Below are 25370 nucleotides of genomic sequence, written 5' to 3'. Positions count from 1 at the left end.
TGGATGGAGGAATGTATACGGACCATTTAGATTGGTGGATGGGAACAATCTCTCTAAGAAAATGAATTTCAATATGACCTTTGTGGAAAACTGGGTGGTAGGGCCTGTCAGGTAGCCAGACAGGAGGCCATTGTGGGTGCTTCTAATCTAAAAGCTGTAAATAGCGTAGGATGACATTGGAAAGGTAGGAAGGTGCTAGATCATAAAAAGCCTTTAGGCCATGCTAAGGGCTCTTTTTCTCTATAGAACAGTATAACAAGAAAGTCTTTGCTTACCAGGCAAATTAAATTTACATTATCTTTTTAAAGAGCCACCAAGGTTTCCATTGTATTGCTATGAAATAACTTAGTTAACTTAATCCCTGCTGTTGGATTGTTTTCCAGTACAGCTTTTGTAAACAGCAATGAATTCAACAGACTTTTACAAACGTTACCGATTATTTGTATAATTACTTCCTCCCTTAAGATACATTTTTAGAAGTTGAATTGGTAACTCGAAGACTATCCATTTTTAAGATTGTTGATCTGTGTTCTCTGAATTTCCATGTCTGCTGGATCAGACATCTCCCTCAGCTGCCACAGCCTCACCTGCTGCTGCCTCTGCTCTTGCAGTTAACTCTTTACTCACATTCAGTCTTTCAGTTCTGACATTTCTGATCTGCTAATAGCCCTCTTTTTTCCTCTTTATTACTAAGGGATTTCAATATTTAAAAATCCTTTGGTATCATTCTAATGAAATCTAAGAAAGTAGAGATGAAAAACACATGTGCTTAGGGCTTCCCTGGTGGCGCAGTTGTTGAGAGTCCGCCTGCCGATGCAGGGGACACGGAATTCTCATTTAGATCCAAGTTTATCTGTAATTCAAGGCAGTCCGGTGTAAGGTAGGGATCTAATTTTTTAGTTGTCTCACTTTATTGAGCAGTCTGGCCTTCCTTCATGATTTTGAAATGCTGATATATCCTAGACTAAATTTTTATGCTGGAAATCTGTTCCAATGGTGTATCTGCCTATTTGGCTCCAATGCCCTACTGCTTTAATTATCATACATCTGTAATACATTTTAATTGGAGAGATTGTTGTCTTTCTCTGATCTTTCATTATGGTCCTAGGCTCTGGTCATGTCTAATTAAGTGTTAGCCCTCATCACAGAGTCAGGGCATCAATGGTGCTACTGCTTCTAATTCAATCTTATATTTTTAGTTGTGTCTCTATTTATATCATCCCCAAAGCTAATTTTATTGTCCTAAGTAAACCGGCAACTTAACCTATACACTACATTATCCAATTGGCCTTTTGGTATAATAGTTAGACCAGAATAATGTATTGCTTCCATTGCACTACTTCTATATCCCCAAATTTAGCAAATAATTGCTGACTAGCCACTCAGTGTCATAGGAGGAAGCAATAGATTGTGTTCTCCTCATGGAAACTTCTTGGTTGGATGCAGTCTGCCCACATTGATGGGACAGCATCTCTCAGTACTGCCTAAGATTCTCTGTATGAAGTTGATTCAAACTACTATTTTCTAACATTCTCTTTTATTTAAAAAAGTCTTCAGATAAAGCAGTATTGATGAATGTCTTTTATGACCTCAAAATTTTTTGTCTTCAGTAGATAAATCATTTCCTTCACTGTAAGGAATGTTACAACGCCCTTTTCAGCTTTAAAAAGCCCGGCCAAGCCACATTAGTTTATTTATTCAGCAAATAGTTTTGTGTGTTTATGATGTACCAGGAAATGTTCTAAGTGGTAGGTACATAGTAGGAACAGGACACACTGTCCTGACTTCATCTAGCTTTATTTTAATTGAAGATACATACAGTAAATACATAAACAAGTAAGTATACAACTTAATTAGGGACGGGTAACTGCTCCAAGAAGAGTAAAACAATGTGACAGTTATAAAGTGATGGGAGTCAGGAAGAGCATCTCTGAGCCTGTGATCTTGGACCAGGTACCTGAATTTAGTAAGTGCTTGAGCTGGAGTGAACCTGTTTCTAGTCTAGCCCTAGTCAATGCTTCGTTATGAAGATCTTAAACTGGGAGGGCACGCAGGGGTGCACTATCTTGCACACAAACTTAGGACTATCCTATATTGAAATAACGGTGTGAGCCGATTCAGTTTGTGAAAAATTGGTCACCAGAGCTGAACAACCCTTTTAAAGACATCAACTATCTAAACCATACAGACAACATAGTTTTCTCATCCATAATAACTCATCTCTTTTAAGGCATGCTACATACTTCATTTTGTTTAATCTTCAAAGCTACTCTGGGAGAAAATTATTATTTATTCCCTCAGGGATTAAACTGAGATTCAGAGAAGTTAAGACACTTGTTCAAAATCACTCGGCTGCATTTGAGTCTAAATGAACAGATATAATGTTAAATTTGCAGAATCATTTGTATGTATTTTAGCCATTGTCACAGTTACTACATTAAATGTTTTTCTGTTTTCCAGTTTTTTGACTCATGGAAACTAATACTTTTTTCTGTGTATTCTTTTCTATCCTACCAAGGACTTCCCACCCTCTCCCCCCCCCCAACAAGGGGATAAAATTCACTCATCTAACTCTGTCCTTTTTTTTCTTTTCAATCTTTCAGGATTTTAAACCTCTTTTAAGTATCACCAGAAAATTTCTGCTTAACTCTGCCAAAATTATTTACTTTTCTTTCTACTTTGGCATATCTTTCATCATCTTAATTTACAGCTCTGAAATTCATCTCACATTTCACACATTTCTAACTTCTTCACTAATGACATGCTCATATGAAAATGCATCTTCAGAAATTACTCCATTTTCTAGACTTTGAAGAGTATCCTACTTTATGTAATCACCATCATCCCTAAAATTTAATTTACTTCCAAGAGCATGTTGCTAGAAGTTTAAGTATGCAAAAATTAGGTTCTTTTGGAAAACTGTGTCCGTGAACTATCCTTGGATTGAGTCATAATAATGGTGGACTTACTCTGGTCATTGATTTGTAATTTTGTAAACTAATGATGAAAACTCATGCATTTGGTTGTTCTAGTTAAAGAAAAGCATATGAAAGCCCATGAATCAAAAATAAAGACCTAGGGCTTCCCTGGTGGCGCAGTGGTTGAGAGTCCGCCTGCCAATGCAGGGGACACGAGTTTGTGCCCCGGTCCAGGAAGATCCCACATGCCATGGAACGGCTGGGCCCGTGAGCCATGGCCATTGAGCCTGCGCGTCCGGAGCCTGTGCTCCACAATGGGAGAGGCCACAAACAGTGAGAGGCCTGCGTACCACACAAAAAATAATAAAATAAAAAAAATGAAGACCTAAATCCAGTAGATGAAATAAATCATCACAGAAGTTGAAATATATGAAAATAAAGACAGTCTAAGCTGATAACTCTTATGCTTCTGCAATGTTTGGAAGGCAACAACTTCAGAAAGTAGGAGTTTATTTTGGAAAAACTCCAAATAGCTTTTACATACTTGTCCAGCCACAAAAATATTTTTATTCCAATGCTTGTTGTCATCATGATATTGTGTTTCGAGTTGTGCTTCATAACTTGTAAAGTACTGTACAGAGAGGAGTTTTTCTTAGCCACGTACTTGGCCCTGATATATGCCTGCACTTGTTTGGAGTGTATATTCGATATATCTCCATTATACAAGGAACATCTATATCATCAATTTGTCAAATCTGAAGTACATTTCCTGAGTGAGACTTAAGTGCTTAACTCTTGAAATATCACAGTGAAATGATTCATGTGTGAAGATTTTTGCTCCATCTTTTAGTTATTATTCTGTGTAGATGCCGAGGGGTAAGAAGGTACAAAATTCACATCTTGTCTCTGCTTTCCTTAGTTCAGTAGTTCTTCATCTTAACTGTACATTAGTATCACCTGTGGAGTTTTGAAAACTCCTGAACCTAGATTACAACCAAATTAAATGGAAACTTTGGGGGTAGGACCCAGGCATCACTAGATTGTAAATCTCCCAGGTAATTCCAATATACAACCAACATTTAAAACTACTCTGGTCCAGTGGCTCTCCGATGTGAGCAGACATCAGAATCATCTGATGAATATCTTAAAACACATCACCTGGCCACCCCGGATTTCTGGTCCAATGGCTTGGTTGGGAATTGAGGATTTGTAGTTCTAATAAGTTCCCAGGGGATGTTCCGATTGTTGATTCCAGGACTACACTTAAAGAATTGTGTCTTCATCTTTTTTCTCTCCCTTTTTTCCACCTAACCCATTTCACCTTGTCTTCAAGGTCCAGGTTAAACGTCCTTGTGTAGGAAAATTATTCTAGTCACACTGATTTCTGTTTATACCTTTGAATTACTGGCTGCCTTATGGCATCTCTTGAATCGCATTTAATTAATTTATTTTTAATTTTTGAATGGTCACATGTTTATCACCTCCACCATACGGTGCATCCTGTGTACTAAAAGGGAAGATACTATCCTTTCTTGTGCTGTGTCACATTCCCTCTGCTACTGGTATGGTGCTGCAGACATGGCAGGGACCGAGTAACTGGATGTATTGCGGGGGGCTGGATGTTTGGGGTAGATTCATTGTTGATTAATTCCCTGACAGTTTGCTGTCTTCTCTTTCCTATATATCATACCTGGAACCCTTTCAGAAATCACTGAATCTCTTTATCTCCTGGGGTCCACCGATTGCTTATTTGTAATATAAGGAGGCTGGGCGAATTCCTCTGGTCACAGAAAAATAACATCTTGCAGGGAAAAGAGCATGAGCTTTGGAGTCAGACAGGCCTGCATAAAGCCTGCACATTTGCAGACCCATGCTGCATATACTACCTGTGGGTCATTGGAAGCAAGGTTCCTCGTCAATTTGAGTTTTGCCAGCTTTATTTCTTTCACATACATAACAACAATGAAAGTTATTCCTCAGAGATGAGTTTATATCGAAGAAAAGAATGTCTGGAAAACACCAGGCAAAAGTCTTGACATTTGCTAGGTACTCAGAATTATGAACTCTTCTGCTTCCATCAAAATTCTGGTGTCTATTTCCCAAAACCATGCATTCTGGTGCTGGCTTACTCCAAACCAGCAGATGGAGTCTTACAAAATAACTTTTATTCAGTCCTTCGTTTCCTACACGGGAAGGGAGCTGGTGTGTTGCTGTTCTTTGAAAGCCGTGGTGTCTCTTCTGCCTTCCTCCCACGGTTACTTCAGGCCCAGAACTTTCTGTACAGATGTATCCTTGAAGGACTTCTGGCCTGCCCATGCAGCCAACTGGCAAGTCAACCTTGGGCATGAGTCTTCACTGGAAAGTCTCACTTTCCAGATCTGTAAAAAGCAATTGTTTGGCTTTGCTGCATTGTAGAGAAAGTATTGTCTCTGGACTGGGAGGCCCTGGCTTTGTGGGGGTTTTTTCTTTCACTTTTTCTTTTTATTAATTTTTATTGGAGTATAGTTGCTTTACAATGTTGTGTTAGTTTCTACTGTACAGCAAAGTGAATCAGCTATACTTATACATATATCCCCTCTTTTTTGGATTTCCTTCCCATTTATCGGAGGACCTGACTTTGAATCTTCAGTTCTGCCCTGAACAAGATGTTGGGCACTTAAACTCTTTGGACCTCAGTTTTTATATATAATATATAATAATGGGCCTTGGACTAGAAAGTCATAACCAGCTGCCTTTCAGTCTTAAAACCTGTGCCAGACACCAAGCTGAGTAGTTTATGTACTTTTATTTCATTTCAGAACCTGTGAAGAAGAGACTATGATCATATCTGTTAATACAGATGAGGAAATTAGGCACAGAGAGGATAAGTAAACTAAATGAGGTCACACAGCTAGCAAGTGGTTGTGCTAGGATTTGTACCTGAAAACTTAAACGCTTTCCCTTCCCGTTATTAGCCATTGCATTATCTCCCAGAATTCCAAGGTGCTTCCAGATTTAAAATATTATGGTCGTATGATATCTGTTTCTTCCACCTTATATATGGTAGTCAGGACCACTACTACTAGAGATGAAGAAACTGAGGCTTCAATGAGAAAATTGAGGCTAAGGATGCCGTGAACCAAAAGAACAGATGGTGCCTATTTTCATGGAGTTTCTAATCAAGAGATTGCACAAGAAAGACAAATGTGTAATAAATATTGTGCGTGTCTTTCAAAAGGTTCTTTGATAGAGTTCTTTCATGAAGTTCTTCGCATCTGTCCATATAAAAGAAACTGTAAATTGAAACAGAGAGTTCAGCTGTTGAATTTCAGAGGCTAAGTCAGAAGACTGAATTTGAATCCCTTGGTAAATTATGCATTTTTCAAGGAGTGTTTGTATTTTCAGAAGTAATATTTGGGGACTCGCAACTGGCTATGTTCTGTGTTCTAATACAGTGACTGAAACAACAGACTTACTGCTAAAGAGGGATGTAGATGGTGGGTCGTCCAGAAACACTAAGCACATGGCTAGTAAATGTGCTAACATGCATGTGATCTCTGCACAATTTTTGTTTTCTATTTCAGAACAAAGAACTAAAAACCAAGGTGGCACTTTGGTCTGAAATTCCTAGGCCGAAGGTATCCAAGGCCGTCTCTACAAGGTAAGGCCTCTCTTCCGCCCCCACCATCTGCCTTCACGACTCCTGTTGAACACCGTTGACATTTATACCACTTGAGAAATTATCCATTCAATTAGTACTTACGTAATCACGTGTTTACGGTCTGTCTCCCAGTTCTTTGAGAGTGGGAACTCTATTAATCTTGTTAACCACTGAATCCTTGAAGCCTGATATACGAATACTTACTTTATGAGTAAATGAATGAACAAATTTAGATATCGTTTTTCCTCTTCTTTGGCATAAAACAAGCCCAGTCTTGGCTTCATCCAAACAGTACAGATTATCTCCTCCACCATCCTTGTTCCTCCATTGCTCATATTTTCTGTGTCACCGATGGGCATTTTAATCATAAATCATGTGTATTTATTTAGGTTTCCATGTCTGTCTCTCAAGTCGATTGTAAGTGTCAAGAGGGCAGGAATAGTTCCTTGTTTTTCCCTTTATTTCCTGCATTGTTAAAGGCAAGTGTCTTCAACAACTACCTAATAACGAATGAATGAAGCAATGATAATGACCCCTAAAGCAATGGAAATAATAGTCGAAACCATCAAATCACTTTCTAATTTTGACAGAATCAGAAGTGACAGGTTTGTTAAAAAAAAAAAAAAAAAAGCCTTCTGGGCTCAAGTCTCATTTCCATAAAATTCCATGAAATTATCACTTAAAAGAAAACAGTCTGTAATTACATGAATCATTTAGAAAGTGACTAAAAACTTCCTGTTCTAGCAACTTTTGAATTTCCAGCCTAGTCTCTCTAGGGCCGAAACCCATTTTCTGAAACTCTCTTCTGCACAGTGCCTGACGTGGAGAATCAGGTCCCCTATGATTAGCCCCAGTCTAGGGAGTCAAGTAGATCTTTCTCCCTCTTCAAGACACCCTGCAACCATGCTTCACTTTGCTAATGATGTATGTAATTAGAGACTAGAGATGAAGCATTATGCATCAAGTCTTCTAAAATCTTTGGGCCCCCAGAGGCTAAGTCATTAACTTTTTGGCCAATAGCCCTGCAACGTCTAAAAAGGAAAATTAAGCCCAAGAAGTATTGAAAGAGGAAGTGAAATGCCCACATTTTAGAAGCAGTAAGAGAAGCAGACATTTCAGAGCAGGAAGAGTTGAAGAGTTTAGAATAGAAAGGGAAGCATGACTTTCCAAGGAAAGGGAGGATGGTCGATTTTAGCTCCTTTACCATATACATCCTCTTGGGGTAGTGAGGTATCATGGCCAACCTCAGCTGTTTTGACCCTGGAGGGAATGGAGCCAGAGTGGAGCAGAGGAAGGAGCAACACGTGGTCTCCATATTGTACTGACTCCAGTATTGCGTGATGAGACTCAGGCTGGTACAGAGGGGATGAGTTTGGGAGAATGACTTCTATGGCCAGTTCTTTAGCTGCAGTTCATTAATAAAGGTAGTTTTAAAGACTTTTTTTCTCCCTATGACTGAGGAAAGGTCAAATGGGAAATTTTCCTAATTGAAATAGGGAAACTGGAATGAATATGCCCTTTGTTTTATAATTTTGGTAGATATTCCAACAGTAATGATATATCTATAATGGTAGGTCTCATGTTTGCCAAATGAAATCTGACCAATTGGCCGTTTGAGAATGTAAGTGGTAGTATGGTTTGGTAAGTCTAGATTCACCAACGTAGAATGGAATTATAACTCTCGGGAGGAATTAGAATGTAAAAGTAGCTGTTAATGCAAAGAAAAACAAGCATCACATATATTTAAAAATTAATCTTGGCAAATCTCTTAAATCACTCATAAAATAGAATTCTCTCAGTCAGTGCAGGAAAAAAAAAAAAGTTTTTTTTTTCCCCAAGCATTAGAACGTATAGATGTTTCTTAAGTTGAACACCAAAGAAATGGTTTGCTGGGTATTAAGGATCAGGTTGTTAGAAAACAGCAAAACAGCAACAATAAAACACACATATATACATATATGTGTGCACACACATATTGATATGTGCGTGTGTATATTTGTGTGTGTGTGTGTGTGTGTGTGTGTATACATATTTTTTAAACTAGACTCACACAGTGAGGAGAGACGTTTAGGCTATGAGAAACCCACAGAACTAAAACGTCCTGACAGAACAGTCTATTTGTGTGTCCCATCTCCAAGTCACTCTGGTGCACGTCTTCACTGAGTAGAAGGGCAGACACACCCTCACTCTTCCTCACTCCTGTCCTCTTACAACCAGATGCATTTACCTAAGGTTAATGCATCCATAACGTGCTTCTACTGTGCCTCATGGGGAATTAGAATCAATTAACCATCATCAACTCGGTTAAAGCAATTTGTTCAGACTTGGTAGTACAGCAGTAGTGGAGATGGTAATGAAGGTGGTACAGCAGTTATGTCAGTAAAGCTTTATGTGCTCGATTTTGAGAATTGTGTGGTCTTTTCTACAGTGAATTGAAGACTGAAAGCATGACCCCATATTTGATGTTGGTTAGGCTACGGAAATGAGGCGCCTGGCTGAAGATCTGAATGAGAAAGACCACTACCTGCGTCTTACTTACTCCTTGAAACACAGTCTAAATTTACATATTAAAACTGCTCAATGACAGTATTTAATGGAATGTATTGTATTATATTTAATGTATACATCAATAACTTTGCAGGAAGATGACATTTCAGAAAATCAAACCAATATATATTCAAAGAAAGGACCTCTTTCTTCAAAACTTACTAATGGATGAAGAAACCAGATGCTTTCCTATGATGGAAGATGAATTTTGCTTTAAACTTAAAAAAAAAAAAAAAACTGAATTTTTTTTTTTTGGCAGATTTTTGCTGAAGGGACTGGTTAAGGTTGTCAACTTTGACCTTTTGATAGTGTTTTTTATGTACAGTCATCCCTAGGTATCCACAGGAGATTGGTTCCCAGAGCCCCCTCGGGTACAAAAGCCCATTCGGATGCTCAGTCCCATATATAAAATGGCAGAGTGCAGTTGGCCCTCTGTATCCATGGTTTCCACATCCATGGATTCAATCAGTCGTCAGTGTGGAACCTGCAGGTACAGAGGGCTGACTGTACATAAATATAAGGAAGAATATACAGGCATGATTCCTTTTACTGTGCTTCACAGACTCTGTGTTTTTTTTTTACAAATTGAAGGTTTGTGGCAACCTTGCATCGTCAGATGATGGTTAGCATTTTTTGGCAATAAAGTGTTTTTAAATTAAGGTATGTATATATATATTTTTAGATATAATGCTATTGCACACTTAACGGGCTACAATATAGTGTAAACATGACTTTTAGATTCACTGGGAAACCAGAAATTTCATATGACTCGCTTTATTGTGATATTCTCTTTAGATTGGTGCTCTGGTACTGAACCTGCGATATCTGTGTGTGTGTATGTGTGTGAATAAATGATATATTTTAAAGTTGACTTTTGGAAAATAAGAAATATCTTACCATGATATAAATTCATCTCCTAACCCATGGTCAGTGGGAGAGTTATTCTCTACTGAATTAAGGGCAGAAAAAGGAGTAGATTCTTTTTAGCTAATTCCCCAAACCAAACAACCCTCCAAAGTCAAGAATTCTGCCTGCTTCACAACATCTTAGGAGGCGGCTGTTCTTCAGCTGGGGTTGAACTTTGGTTGCTAGAGGCAACCCGTACATCAGCACAAAGAAATACACCTTGTGATTCTGTCTTTGTGACTGATTTTCTTTTCGATCTTTGTTAGTATTATCTAAGTAAAATGTTTAGGGGAAAGAACAGAACACAGTGCTGTTAGCTCATACCTCCCTAAAAAGGTAGTCATTATGGGTTCAAAGGAACAGTGGCTGCTGTCTGCAGCCAGGAGGAATCTGAATTCATGAACTTGGAATTATATGTCTAGTGATTTTATGAAAGTGACTTACATTTTGATACATGCATTCGTTACAGGTGGAATTTGAAATTGCTATAAGTAAAAGAAAACTCTAACTTGTAGTAATACAAACATACTGACACTCAGGAAAGCAGAACACACTTCAGCTAAAGGCATAATGGGAGACCTTTGTCATCCTAAAAGGTGAATTACCTGTAGGTTTTTTCATCATTCTCTTTGGTGTATAACTCTAAACATTTTCTCAGGAAAGATGCTTCATGCCTTTCAAGGTAGAGTGTGAAACATCTGTATGATCTATGAAATATTTAAAGGTATTTACAAATGAGATGAAGTAATATCTTTCTAAATTCAGCAAAGTACTGTAATCCTTGCAATGTTGCGTAACTATTTTGTGAGTTTCATACTTCTTGTTTTTATTGCTTTGTAGTTTTTAAGGTGTAGTTACCTAATAACATTTAGGACACAGTCACCCTATGCCAGGAACAATTCTAAGTACTTCACCTGTATTAATTTCTTTAATCCTCCCAGCAACCCTCAGAAATAGGTCATATTATTATCCCTGTTCTTCAGAGGAGGATACTGTCATTGATTAAGTAATTTTCCTAACTGCTAACTACGGAGCGAACATTTGAACCTTTGACTTGACTATTGATACTCCTACCTGGTGGTCTGAGACACCTCCCAGCTATAGAAATGTCTCTCTTTTTGCTACTTTAACAAACACAGCTTTTTTGTTGGCTTTCTGCACCACGCCGTGGATGACAGTCAGAAACAACACTTACTAATCAGGTAAATATTTTGCTGAGATGAGTTGGCCTTTCGCTGTTGGTCTACCCTCGTGAGTACTTAGTACAGAAAAGCTTCCTGCTAAAAATCTGCTAATTTTGTCATTCATGCCTTTATGCCACATCGAAGATTTCTGGTAATGCATTTCCTGGCACATGTGTAGGGGTGTGGGGATCATGAATTCTGCTTTAAGCATCTGCGTGTGGTAGGAGATTTCACCTTTCACTTAGAGATCACTTAGGTTCCTCTTATACCCCAACCATCATGCTGGGTTGTAATAAATGTGAGCTTTTGGAATGGACCCATCTAACTGACCTAACAGCCTGGATGATTTCCATTAGAATAATGTATTTTCAAATCAAAAATGGAAGGACACTGTTGAATTTTATTTGGGTTTCACTATATTCATTTTTGAACACAGAAGTACAGTTCAATGTAATACAGGTAGGACCTGCTCATGTGGTCTCCAGCTTCACTTTGGGATGGTGTTTGGATCTTTTGAGAATAAGAATAAGCATCTTCAGAAGCCTAAAAAGATCTGAACTCTTCAAATACAAAAGTATTGTTTTACTAACATCAGTAGATCATTTATAGGTCACGTATGGATTATTTCCTATTTCCTCATCGTTTCGGCTTCATCATTTGAACTCTTCGTTTAAATAAACGTTTCTGAGTGATAAAAAATCATTACAATGGAGAATGAAATTTATTAGTCTAAAACTAGTACCACACAGAAAATACAAAAACAAAAACCTCAATTGTAGTCAAAGTATTTGTGCTTATAATGATACTCATCAAAGTATTGGATAAGAAGGTCTGAGGTGGGCTATGAAGTAACTACATGGAGGTGGGAAATGAAAAGAAACTTAGTTTCACTTTGATTACATATATTGTTACAAATTATCATTAAGAAATGTTTAAACAATTGGTATAATATATACCATTTTAATAATTGCTTATGATATGCCTTAAAATAAAGAAAATTGATGCCATATTTTGTGGGTTTTGTTTTTCTTTTTACATTAAAATTATTAGGCATAAATGAATTAAGTAGCTGTTATTTGACTGTTAATGACAATATAACCCATAATAAATAGTTTCTGTCAGTGAGCAGATATTTAGATAGCTCCTTGAATTTTTCTCCTAATTTTCTGTGAATCCAAATTAACAGCAAAAGTAATCTATTATGAATCTATCAATAACTAAAAATTCTTTAAACAAATATCATAAATATTATGATTCCTTTCCTACATCTCTTCCTTCCTTCCTTCATATTGAAATATAACTCAACAATAAAAACAAACCACAATATTACAACAATGGATAAATATCAAATTATTACACTTGAAAACATCCAGTAGAAAAACAGAGGATATACCATATTATTTTATGGGGACAGAGAGCAAATCAGTGTTTGGGGACAAGAGTAGAGGGAGAGAGTGTGAAGGAGTACAGGGAAACATTAGGAAGTAATAGCATGTTCAGTGTGTTGATAATGGTCATATTTTCGTGGGTATGTTTTATGACAAAAAATCAATAAATTGTACAATTTAAACACTTACTTCAATAAAGTAGTAAAAAAAAATTTAAGTTAACCCTATGTTATTCTACAATCCACCCAGTTCGTTTCTCACACTAGATTCATTCATTTCTTCTTTCACCAAATATTTATTGGGGCTCTCTATTTGCCGGGCGTTGTTCTAGATGCCAAGGCGACAGCAGTGGGGAGAGGGAAGAGGTGCATCTGGCAGGGAAGAAAGAAAAGGGGAAAATCTCTACCTTCATGGAAATATCTTCCAATGATGAGGAACAGATAAACTCAGGGAAGTGCTGTGGACTCTGAAGAAAAGTGAAGCAGAACCTAGGGAAAGGGAGGTACCAGGGGTGAAAGGCTGTGGCGGCAATTTTTATCTGACCGATAATTGAAACTAAACTGTGTGTAGATTGGTCAGTTAAATAGGATACTGATTTTAAATAAGACCTTTCTCTTTGAAGGTAATATTTAAGCAAAGATAGGAAGAATGCTAGGGAAGTGATTGGAAGTAGATGTTTTTTGGTGGAAGAGGGGTCCAGGCAGAGGCAAGCACAAGTGCATGAGTCCCTAGGGGCAGGCAGGCCAGCTGTATTCCGGAATAGCCAGGAGGACATCAGCGGGACGGGCATGTAAAGAATAAGCCCCAGGGGGGCTTCCCTGGTGGCGCAGTGGTTGGGAGTCTGCCTGCCGATGCCGGGTATATGGGTTCGTGCCCCGGTCCGGGAAGATCCCACATACCGCGGAGCGGCTGGGCCCGTGAGCCATGGCCGCTGAGCCTGCGCGTCCGGAGCCTGTGCTCCGCAACGGGAGAGGCCACAACAGTGAGAGGCCCACGTCCCGCAAAAAAAAAAAAGAAATGAAATTTTCCTTGGTGTAGAGAACTGTGATCATACAAATACCTTACATCCAGTTTTAAAAAGAGAAATCCTACCATTACAAGATGGCCTTATTTTTTCCTCAATAGGGGGCATGTTATGACTATTTTTACACCCTATAAACCATTAGGAAAAGCAAGTCTCTACTGACTTGTCTTGAATTGTTTAAGATGAATCCAGGAGGCAAAAGATTCTGCCTGTGTGAAACAGCATTACTGCTACCATGGAGTAAAGTTGAGAGAATGGTGCCAAGGATTTATTTGCTTGCAGTGGGAGAGTTGTTTATCTTTAAATTAAAAACTCATCATTATCTTGGCAAAGCCTATCTAAGTAACATATGGAGGGAGAACAACTCTGGGAACAAGGCAGCCTTTGCAAATGAACATTTAAGAGGAAGCTGTATGGTTGTGGTCTTGAATTGGCCTTGAACATTGGTCCTGTCACCAGTCTGTAACTAAAGGAGATATTACCACCTGCCTCAGCATTTTATTATGGTGAAGAAATAGGTTATAATACATTGAGGTGTTGACATACCATGGAATACTGTTAACATGCTAACTGCTAAATTTATAAATGTATCATTTAAAATTATTAGAAAAGGTGCCTTGAAAATTCCAGCCTTTAAACAAATAATAAATTAGAAAGTTTAGAGAGATGGATAAAAACCACTTGGCCTTTTTTTTCTTAGATTCCATATATATGTGTTAGCATACGGTATTTGTCTTTCTCTTTCTGACTTACTTCACTCTGTATGACAGACTCTGAAGAACCTAGGGGTAAGACAGGAATAAAGGCACAGACCTACTAGAGAATGGACTTGAGGATATGGGGAGGGGGAAGGGTAAGCTGTGATAAAGCGAGAGAGTGGCATGGACATATATACACTACCAAACGTAAGGTAGATAGCTAGTGGGAAGCAGCCGCATAGCACAGGGAGATCAGCTCGGTGCTTTGTGACCGCCTGGAGGGGTGGGATAGGGAGGGTGGGAGGGAGGGAGACGCAAGAGGGAAGAGATATGGGAACATATGTATATGTATAACTGATTCACTTTGTTATAAAGCAGAAACTAACACACCATTGTAAAGCAATTATACTCCAATAAAGATGTAAAAAAAAAAAAAAACCACTTGGCCAAATCCAAATCACTTCTTTCCTAGTTCTTGATGGATATCACTTTTAATGGGATACAATTCCCATACTGATGCTAATTTAATGTTCCCCATTCACCATTCATTCAACTTCAGCACAGAAATAAGATTGCCTTGAATATACAAAATAATTGATAAAAATGCATTTTTATTTGAAAAGTGTGCAGAAACAATCACTGAATACAGTTCTCAACCATAGTTTTGAAACCCACACACCACAAAATCATTGGATGCTCTGATTTCTGAAGCTACTAGAACTTTGGTACAACAAAATCCTGACCTAACAGTGTCTGTCAGGTACCACAGTCTATTCAGGGTCACAGAGAATAAAAACTCCATGTTTAGGGTTTTAATTTACATTCATGGCACTAGACAGAACAGAGATCTGAGTAAATGACAGACAAAACAACCGAACGTGCTTAGCCTAAAACTGAAGATAATAGCACTTAAATGTAGACCATTGGGGTACAGTGCAGCACTTCAGCATTATGCCGGAACATTGTCTACTTTTAACACATTAAGTGGGATAACTTATTTTCCTCAAATAATTTCAGATACAGTCAGTATCTTTTATAAGGCTGTGGACACAGAAGCCCTATTTATACAAGGAGGATTTTGGCCCGATTGTAATATACTATCTAGAATGTAATTGGATTCCTTGAGAGAAATACAAGATGACCTACAAAATGAAATAGAACTCATATTTTTTCAATAACTTGAGATATATTAAACATTTTCAATCACATACAATGACAGTAAGCCGACTACCCATTTCAAGTTTCCAATATCTCGACTAAAATTAGTGTTTTGTCCCTGCTATAACACTTGTGAAAGTACGGTTGTGAAAGTATGACTGTGATATTTTATTATTCTTAGCTTGGGATAATAGTGTCAGTTTATGAAATGGAACATAATTTACAAACCAGTTTCTACATATGTTCTCCTTTGGGCCAGACATGAACCCTGTGAGGCATGTAGGATTTATAAGCCTACTTGGAGAAGCCATATTTAATGACATACCCATGGCCCCCAAATTGTTCTTTTTGGCCACTTTCCTTTCTATAATACTAGAAAAGAACTAGAATACTAGAAAAGAAAAAAGAAAATGTTCTTTTTCAAAGAACATTTGAAAAAAACAACCTGGAGAAGAGTAAGGATAAGCACATGTTATTACTTTGCTAGGGACAGATACTATTTTGATGTGCCGGCAGACATAAGGACAACAGCCATTGGTTAAATAAGGGATCCGTTAGGTTAAGAACAGACATGCGGCTCCTACAGGACTTGCTAATGACTAAGTCGACTGAGGGATAATAGCCATGACTTCCACGACCAGTTGGAAAGAAAATGAACTCGGAAACAGATTTAAATAACTCAATTCAAAGACAATTTCTTTGTACTCTTTTTCTTCAAAAGAGAACACCTTTTTAAATAACCCCATTATTTTGGTACTCACGGTTTTTTATGTTTGTTTGTTATTCTCTCTAACTATGAATTTAGAAAATATCTCAATCATAGGCTGTTGGGAAAAAGAGCTCTGCAGAAAGGCATCTTTGTGATGCTACCTCTTAAAAAATTAAAGTGCAATTTATGAGAAAATTTGATTCAGATAGAGTAAATATTTCTAATTTTCCCAAATTTTGATGCCAATCATGAAATATTTAGTGTTTCAATATTTTTATTAGCTTAGTTCTAAGGGCATAAACCTCTAGTTGGTTGATAAAAATAATGGCTAAACATTTGCCATAGATCTGGTTACAAACAACTTGGTCAGTCTTTTTTTTTTTCCTGCCTAAAAATCAACCTTGTAAGTATGGTCTTCTCCGTGTTCTGCCATAGTTAGAAACTCTACTTAGACAACTTTAATCTCTAATCTCTATAGTTCTTGCTCAACAATGTCAATGTGGTTGAGCCTCTACCCAAGAACTCCAAGGCAATAAGTTTATAAAATTCCCTATTCAGCTAACAATGTTTCATTTTTATCAGTTCTACTTTATGAGACAAGTATCTCCATAGATTTATAAAGCATTGAGACAACACTCATCTCAGAGAATACTCTCTATCTACTTTCCATATTTAAGAGCTCAGCACTCTCCCCAGAAATAAACTTACACCACTTTGGTCAAAGATCAAGAAGAAAATACAGCTTTTGGTGAATTCTTAGACAAGCTTTTCAAACATAGACAGTATCTTGGAATCTTTAAAAATGATAAAGCTTTCCCTAAAATATTCAGATACACTAGACTTCTTTTAATGCTTTCAAGCTTGGGAGTAGAAGGTGAAAGACAACTTTTCTATCACTTTGGCTAATGTAGCTCCCAGATCTTCCTTTTAAAGAGTTATTAAGTATCTTAGGACACCAGAAACTTCAATATTATCTCTTTACAATTAGAATTTTAATCTCAAAAATTCTTTATGGATGAGGATTCTCCCTCAAATGTTTAGTTCCAGGCTATATGCTACATCGTTATACACTGTATCTCTTTACACATATTGCTTCTCCTTCTAACCGATGCACCCACTCCATTGGTGAGAATGTATATGAGCTTCATCAAATTTGTTGATTCCCAGTGGACAAAATTTACACTTTAAAGAATATTTCAGCTGTTAGTAAACTATCTTTTAATGTAGTGAGTCCTCCTCTATGGTCAAGTTTCTCTCTCTTATAAAGAAGACAAGAAACGCCTGATAAAAACTCTTGCCCCGTTCCTCCTATCTGTACAGACTGGCAGAGAATAACATACTAGAAGCATAACAAAGACACCCACTGATACATAGAATGTCCCATCTGGTTCAACACAACAGGTAAAATATTTACTTTAGAAAACGCTGGTTTCAAATTTGTTGCAGCGTGCTAGCTGATAATATGGAAATGACAGCAACTTGGCTGGAGTGGGACTGGCCGGAGTTTTGAAATTCTTATGTAGAGACCCACAAGCTCAATTCCCAGCATTTAGCATTTTTTTTCCTGCCAATTTGTGACTTGTTACCCTCATCACACCAAGACAAACATGTCCTCTCAACTATATTTGATACATTTTTCGAAGGACTTTTTTTTTTTTTTACATTAAAAGGTAACCTTGTACCTAATCACAGAGTCTCAAATAATGCCCACTCCCCAAAAAGTGACCAGGAGATGGTGGTAATAATCTCCAGATTTGAATAAGATTCTTATACCCTTTGCCGAAAACCTCAGAATACCTTTAGCTGCACTAGAGTCTCTGTGAGGCCTTCCTACAACATGGTATTATAGGAAATAAGCTATGGGGCTGGAGACAACTCTGGTCAAGGAGGTCTCCGAGGCACTGTGTTAGAGCAATGTAAACATTAAACCAGTGTAAACACTTCCAAAATGGTTTCTATATCAGAAAGGAACTTCATGTACATTTTAAATAATTCTCCAAAATATGATATGGTTAACTAAAGCATTTGGGACAAAATAAGTAATACATATTGCTGTGTATTAAAGGGTGTATGCAATTGTTTAAAAGCAGTCTGTATACTTCGTGACCCCCAAGTCAATTTGAAATTGTAAAATGAATTATACAGAATAATTAATTCTGAAATAATGAAAGAGTAATGGTTACTAGTAATGGTTACATAGACTTCAGGGTCTTACATCAAACTTGACAGAGAAAACATTTTTTTTTAGATTAAGTGTTTATTTATAAGTAGAATACTATTTTAAATTAATTTTCTTGTCTGTTTTAAATTTCATTCCTCTTGAGATTACCCAATAATTGTTATTTTTATAGGAATAGTTCTTCAATTATAAGCATCATCATCCTCTGCTTCACGCTATGGCTATCAAATAATGATCCTAAAATAGACCCTGAATAAAGGCTTGTTAAATAACTGACAGTGACAGAATCTTGGATAAGTAAATCAATCATGTAACTGGAAAATAAATAGAAACAAAAAGGCATATCAAAAATAAAATGCTTTTTGGATTTTAGAAAGGCTAAGTGTTTCCTGTTGTGGAAATACAGGGGGCATCATAATTTGAATCCGAAGGAGAAATCGACCTAATGACCGAAAAGTTCACCAAATTTTGCCACACCAATGGTTACATTGTTTTTGCTCATATTCGTTTCAGAAGAAACATCTTTGACGATAGCTAATAGCTTTCTATCCTCCTGGCACAGGCACTGAGGTCATGAATAGCATCATAGAGAAAAGCATCCTGGGAGCGAATACCCACTCATGACCAACCTTAGAAGTTGGCATCGTGCTGCAGAAATCAGAGGACCTGGGCAGCTGACAGTGAGAACTTGTTAATCTGTTAAGGACTAACTCCATTAAAGCTTCCAAATTACCTGGATTCATGGCACATTTCTGGGTCTTGTAACTAGACAGTCCCTTGGGTCTGTGTTCCTAAAACTGATTGACACCCAGTGGAGGTTGGCAGACGGAGGTTAAAGGTGGGGGACTGGGATTTAGAGTTTCCTATGTTTGTAACTTAACAAAAAATATACAGAGAGTCTAGAAAAGTGAAGTTTAATTGGAAAATTTTTCTACAAAGAGGAACTATCCTGTAGAAAAATCATATATTCACAATAAAAAGAGAAAACCTAAAGTATGATGACTTTGTTATTGACAAAATTGACTGAAATACATAAATAATAGTAATAGGAGTGGTTTACGTTTACCAGAAACTAAATCAAAAGCCAATGTTTAGATGCAATAATAATAGGCCAATGGAAAATACCTTTGTGATCATTTTTAGAAAGAAAAGACAGCATTATGTGAAAAATAAAGCCATTAACAAAAGTTTTGCTTAGATCAGATACAGCTCCATCTCTGCCAGCCCCCCAGTATAGTTCAAGCAGAGGTGTTTTGCCTTAGGCAAAATAAAAACAGATGCTAAACACACTGTAATGTGGCATGATGTATCATCCATTTTTATGTGATGAATGACATGAAAATTCAGAGTGACCATAAAATCGATCCATCATTATTCTAAGTTGATCTACAAAGTGACATCCCTCTATTTTTACAATCGATTCAAAGCCAGGGGTGGGTGTGGGTTGGAGGAGAGTAATGTGATTTAGAGTTTCCAGTACTTTGTAAATCAGAAAGAAACCTAGAATTAATAGTCACTTTTTATTTCATATCACCGACATATTTTATCTAAAAAAATTAAGGCTAAATCGTTTTTCTTGAGTGCATAAAGAGATAGTTAATAAAGAGCAATCTTTAATTTCTCTTTGTGACTTTTCATCATGATTGCTAAGAAATGTGAAATGTGAAGCTGAACACTACACCAATTTCTGAAATTTTGTTGGAAATGCAAACCTCTGGAGACTCTCTTAATCCCAACTGATAATGTCAGCTTCTAATTGGCTTGAGTGAAATTTGGCTAAGTATCTCTCCCAGACATCTGTAACAGATACATTTAATTTCAGTTGCCCAAATGCCACGTTCCCATACCTTCATCTTTCTCCCTGGGCATTTCTCTTGTCCTCTGTCATTCAGTCCTATTCTTGTCTATCTGCCATTTATTAAGAATATACAAATGACATTATCACACAGTCTCCTACATTTTCTCAGAAGTCTGACATTCATCCTCTCGTAAGGTAGTCATTCTAGCACAGCTTATAGGATGCACATGGTAATGTCACTCTTAATGAACCACTTAGAATTCTTTTTTGTGTATAAGCATTTTTAGCTAATGTTTCTCCCAATGCAAACCTATAAAAGTACAAGTCAGATTCTATATAAGAAGTAAATCCAACTATTTAAAAAAGTCATCTTTCTACGTTATCCCTTTAGAAGCTTATTCTTGTCCCCCATGTGACAAGGTACCTTTGGTTCTTTTGGTCTGAAAACTCCCTGATACTTCTTCTTGTGTACTTCTCTTATACACTCATCTTCTTTATAAGGAAAACAAATGGAGCATCCACGATGGTATGATGACAATGGAAAATCTTTGATCTTGTTTGGATGGGCCTCAGGGACTACTGGTCAACTCTTTTGAACACTGTTGACTACTGTGACTTCTTAAAATAGATTTTCTGGCAGAAAAAGAAAGACATGCCATTATGCATGGTCTACTCAACAACAATCGTGTGGTTTGTCACTCTTTTTGGAAGTGATGCTTGTGTGGGGTTCTGGATGATCAGTTCATATGGTAAAGTTTAGCAGGCACACTTCTTTTTTTTTTTTTTTTTTTTTTAGCAGGCACACTTCTTCTCTGCTGGTTTGTCCCCATCCAGCTTCCCAGAACTACCACCATTGACAGTGTCGGGGACTTGGGTCTTCTCTACACACTGTTCCATTCGTTTCATTATTAAGTCCAGAAGGGTTTCCACAGCCTTTTCCACGTTCTGGCCAGTCGCTGCACTTGTTTCAAAATATGGTATGCTAGCATGGAAGAGATGACAAATATTTTTGAGAGGAAGGAACCAGAAAAGATACAACAAGATGCGCCAATGAGTCACACATGCAACAACATGGCTGGCTGAGAGATTGTGAAATAATCACGATCTTGCTGGCTGAGTTGGAAAACATCCTTGTTTTTCCTCAGTGAGTGAAAGCTGGTGGGTTTCTTTTTAGTATGGGTGTAACAAGTTTTATGGGCAAGGAAACTGATACAGGAGGTAATCAGGGACTTGAAGCCAAAGCATCATCCCTGATTCTTAAAAATTAAGCGGGTAAAAATGCCTAAACTAGTGAACAATACTACCATCAGAACTATTACTTCCCTCCAATCAATTATCTAGGGGTCTGATTTAGACTTCAAGCGGGCACTGTATAGGGTATTTATGTGAATACAGTCTATATTTAGTTGGAATCCAAAGTTCCAGAAAGACATGTACATTTATAAAGCTCTCAAGGAGAATCCTTCAGTAAAAAATGGACAGATTTGGCAAAGATGCTTACATTTGGAAAAGAATGACAACTTCTGCCTTGGGAGTCAATTTACAATTACATGGAATATTTAAAAAATTTTAAAAGCTGCCATTTAAGCTCAGCTAGGATAATGATTGCAATATTATGTCCAGGTCAGGTATCACTCCTTAGAGTTTTGTAGTTATTGACTGAGAGGCAGTAGAGTACAGTGTTGAAAAGCATGGACTCTGATTTCAGTCTGCCTGGGTTGAATTCTAGCTCTACTACTTACTATCTATGTGGCCTTCCATCAGTTACTCAATCCCTCTGTGTCTCAATTACTCATATATAAAGTGGGATAACTCTAGATTTCCTACATATGATTATGAGGGGTTAGATGAGTTAAAGCCTAGGAACAGTTGCTAGCACATAATAAGCATTCAGTAAATGTTAGCTGCTAGTATTATGAAATAGTTCATTAAAAAATCACATATATTCCTCTGGAAGATCTTTTTCATTCATGCGACATTCCTGAATCAAAGGTATCCCTTCTAATATCAATCTTGTGAGCCTACCCCATTATAAGCAGCAGTGTGCGAGTTTAGAGGACATCTCCACATGACTGACTTACCTGTATTTGTCAGCCAGGTCCCGGGCTTGCCGTTCGTTGACTTCTCTCTGGTCTGACAGGTCCGCCTTGTTGCCAATTAATACTATATCTGGATTTTCACAATAAGCATTTGCTTGCAGTTGGCCTTGGAAAGAAAACAGATGGAACCAGCAAGTTAGTTATAAACAAGAGATGTCAAATGACTGCTCATACTTCAGAGTCCTAATCTGATTGTTCATCTGCAGCTTGGCTGCTTACGCGTTACATTATATTAGCCAAGTTGCTTAACTCTTCCCAGCCACAGTTTCCTCATCTAGAAAATGGAGCTAATTCCTCACAGGTTGCAGGTTGTGAAGATTAATAAGAGTGTATATGAAGCGCTTGTATGAATACCTATCAGTGCTCCTCTCTATCTGGGGAAATGCCCTTTGAGATGAACATACTGTTTTTCATTCCATTTATTCTTCAAATATAAGTGGAGATAATGGAACGTGATCTTAAAGTACATAAGTTTGCTCTTTCCTTTAGGAGGCTGCTACATTTCCCTTTCCTGAAGTTCAAGGTGATGATCCATAAGAGCAGAACCTTTTTGAACCACCACAAATTCATGTAGAAACAATATTAAGACAGGTCACTTGTTTTTCTCTTTTCTCCAGGAGACACTGTTTAAAAGAGAAGGGGGGTGGGGGGAGGAGGAGGAGAGAAGAAGAAGGAGGAGAAGAAGAAGGAAGGGAGGGAGGGAGGAAGGAAGGAAACGATAAAAAAAACTTGTCAATCTATGTTTTCAAGGTTACGGGACTATTTTACGGTCTACCTCAAGGCAAGCTATTTGCAACCTTGCTGAGGTCAGAGAAAGAAGACAAATGCTTACTCTATAACACCAATTATTTGGATGTTAGAAATTAAAGCCTTATTAGATACGGCAATTAATTATCTTAAATCCCAACTGTATCTTTCTGGAAATTTTAGTAATAAGGGAGCATCTCATCTACCTTGAAAAATGATGAACGAATCAGTCTCTGAAAGAACTGAATAATCTTATTATCTCCTTATCTCCCCAGAATCTAATAATAACACCAAAATTTGGATAAAGAAATGTAATAGCAGAAGAAAATGGAGACAGATCCTAGGATAAACACTCATTTGGAGAAGGAATTAAGTCAGAATTTGTTGGTATTTTTCCCCACTGTTAGTGAACTTACATTTAAAGCATTTATATATATTAATAATTATATATAATATGTAATAATAAGATATGTATATATTTGAGAATCTACACAGCCAGACACTCAGCCAGGTGATCTGGGGTATCGCAATGGAACAAAGAGGACCAAGTCCGCACCTTTATAGAGCTTACATTCTAGTGGTAGAAAGAACCCAAACCACAAGTAAACAAAGAAATAATATAATAAATATAATATAATATAATAAATATAATATGTGTCAGGTGGTGGCAGTGACCAAATGAAATAGAAAGTGTATTGAGGGCATACAGAGTGGTGAAGAGCACTGTTTTAGATGGGGCTGTCAGGGAAAGCCTCTCCCAAGAGATAAATAAGGTTTGAACGAGAACCTGAAGGAGATGAAAGAACTAACACACGCTATAAATCGGAAAAGAGAAATCAATGCAGAGGCGAACAGAAATCAAAGTCCCCAAGGCAGGACTGTGCTTCTCAGGGGAGAGACCTTTAGCTGGAGGCCAGTGAGCTGGGGCAGAGTAAAAGTGAATTAAAGAGGCATTCCAAGTGAGATGGGAGATCCCCAAAGGACTTCGAGCAGAGGAATAATATGATCTAGTCTTTTAAAAAATATCACTCTGGCCACAGACAGCCCTGACAAATCTAGAAATGACAAGTAGCACCAGCCCCATGCGACTGCTGGTACGTCCCACTAGGATCAAAACTGGTATTTGTAATTTAAAACATGCAAATGAAATATTGTCTTTAGTGCTACATCAGTTAAAAAAATAAAGGAAAAATCAAATACCACGCTTCTGTGCTGACATATCAATGTGGCTTTAATAACTGATTAGGCTACTTTGAAACTTTATATTATGTTTAAATTGCCATGAAGGCTGGAGATTTTTCTGTACCAGTCTTCCTCACATTTGAACACTTTTCTAAAAAGAAGTAAAATTTCAACGTCAGCTTGCTGACTGACACGCTACCGTATTTTCACGTGGCTGCTCTGCTCTGAAACAATTTCTCACCTAATTAACCCATTAGTTCATTAACACTTTAGTTAACCCACGTGCAAGGGCACACACTGTAGGTACCAGATGCCCCCTCAGAAAACGCTGCTGTTTTTCTGTGTCCCCACCAGGCTAGATGGAGTAGATGTGACCACTCATTTAGTTTTAAGAAGTCCTTCAAGACTTACTGGATACGTGGAATTAATGGCCTGTCAATTGCAACAATAAAGTCCTTACGTATAGGTGGTGATTCTTCTAAGGCGTCAAAGGAAAACACAATTTTAAGCCACTTTGGATGAGCCACGTAAAAGCCACCGCTTTGAAGGTGACACAGGAAACACTAAACCTGTGACTTTTTAGAGTTAATCTGTGGTCCCCAATCTGGTTTCATCTTGTGAGGCAGAGAAGCAACGTGGCCAACGGAAGTTACTCAGTCCCACTTACTCATCCAGTTTCTGACATTTAAGAAGCTCTGTTGACTGGTGAGGTCAAACATTAATAAGAAACCCATGGCGTCTCTGAAAAACGCAGTGGTGAGGCTCCGGAATCTGCCAAAAAAGCACAGTGGGTAGTTCTGGAAGTCAGTCCACATGCAAATTCTGATGACAATACAAACAACACTATTTCCCTTTCAGATATGAACTCCCCATGGCATCCCTCGGGATTATTCTGCCGAATGGGCAGAAAGACTGCTGAAGGGTCGGGGAGAACACCTCGTTGTGGATTTGTTTAAGATCGCGTCCCGGCTTTATGTTCCAGAGCAGGTAGGCGTGCAAGAGTTTGTAAACTTCAACCACACGCTCGCTTACACAGCCCCTTGGAATCTTTCTCTCATTGGCTCACGGGCATCTTGTGGCCCACAATTAAAATAGAAGCCACTTTAGAGTTGGGACTTTAACTTACACTTTTCAAATTTCTTGTCTGTGCCCAGAAGGAAGCTTGGCACATGGTAGCCTGAAGATGAATGCCT

At 37.8% G+C, this 25370-nt stretch overlaps 2 protein-coding genes across 13 annotated transcripts in view; one reads left to right on the top strand and one right to left on the bottom strand.

Moving 5' to 3' along the window:
* CCDC68 (coiled-coil domain containing 68) overlaps positions 1-10651 on the top strand; it is a 46831-nt gene extending 36180 nt beyond the window's left edge. For 6 of the 7 annotated variants that reach the window (XM_073790748.1, XM_073790750.1, XM_004310504.4 and 3 more), the window contains 2 exons: positions 6482-6558; positions 8987-10651. In XM_073790748.1, the coding sequence (XP_073646849.1) occupies positions 6482-6558; positions 8987-9044 (135 nt within the window). In that variant the 3' untranslated portion in view covers positions 9045-10651. The other variant, XM_019937087.2, reaches the window with a different exon arrangement.
* An 890-nt stretch (positions 10652-11541) lies between these two features.
* The window catches only part of RAB27B (RAB27B, member RAS oncogene family), a 69747-nt gene continuing 55918 nt past the window's right edge, over positions 11542-25370 (bottom strand). For 4 of the 6 annotated variants that reach the window (XM_019937085.3, XM_019937083.3, XM_019937084.2 and 1 more), the window contains 3 exons: positions 24845-24948; positions 22231-22354; positions 14897-21131 (listed from right to left, as the gene is read on the bottom strand). In XM_019937085.3, coding sequence (XP_019792644.1) covers positions 20942-21131; positions 22231-22354; positions 24845-24948 — 418 coding nt within the window. In that variant the 3' untranslated portion in view covers positions 14897-20941. Of the gene's footprint in view, positions 11880-14896; positions 21132-22230; positions 22355-24844; positions 24949-25370 lie in introns of those variants that run through there. The other 2 variants (XR_012325421.1, XM_033837777.2) reach the window with 2 other exon arrangements.

This window comes from Tursiops truncatus, chromosome 13 (assembly GCF_011762595.2).
Source record: "Tursiops truncatus isolate mTurTru1 chromosome 13, mTurTru1.mat.Y, whole genome shotgun sequence".
Classification (NCBI taxonomy): Eukaryota; Metazoa; Chordata; class Mammalia; order Artiodactyla; family Delphinidae; genus Tursiops; species Tursiops truncatus.
This window is presented reverse-complemented; position numbering and strand designations above follow the sequence as displayed.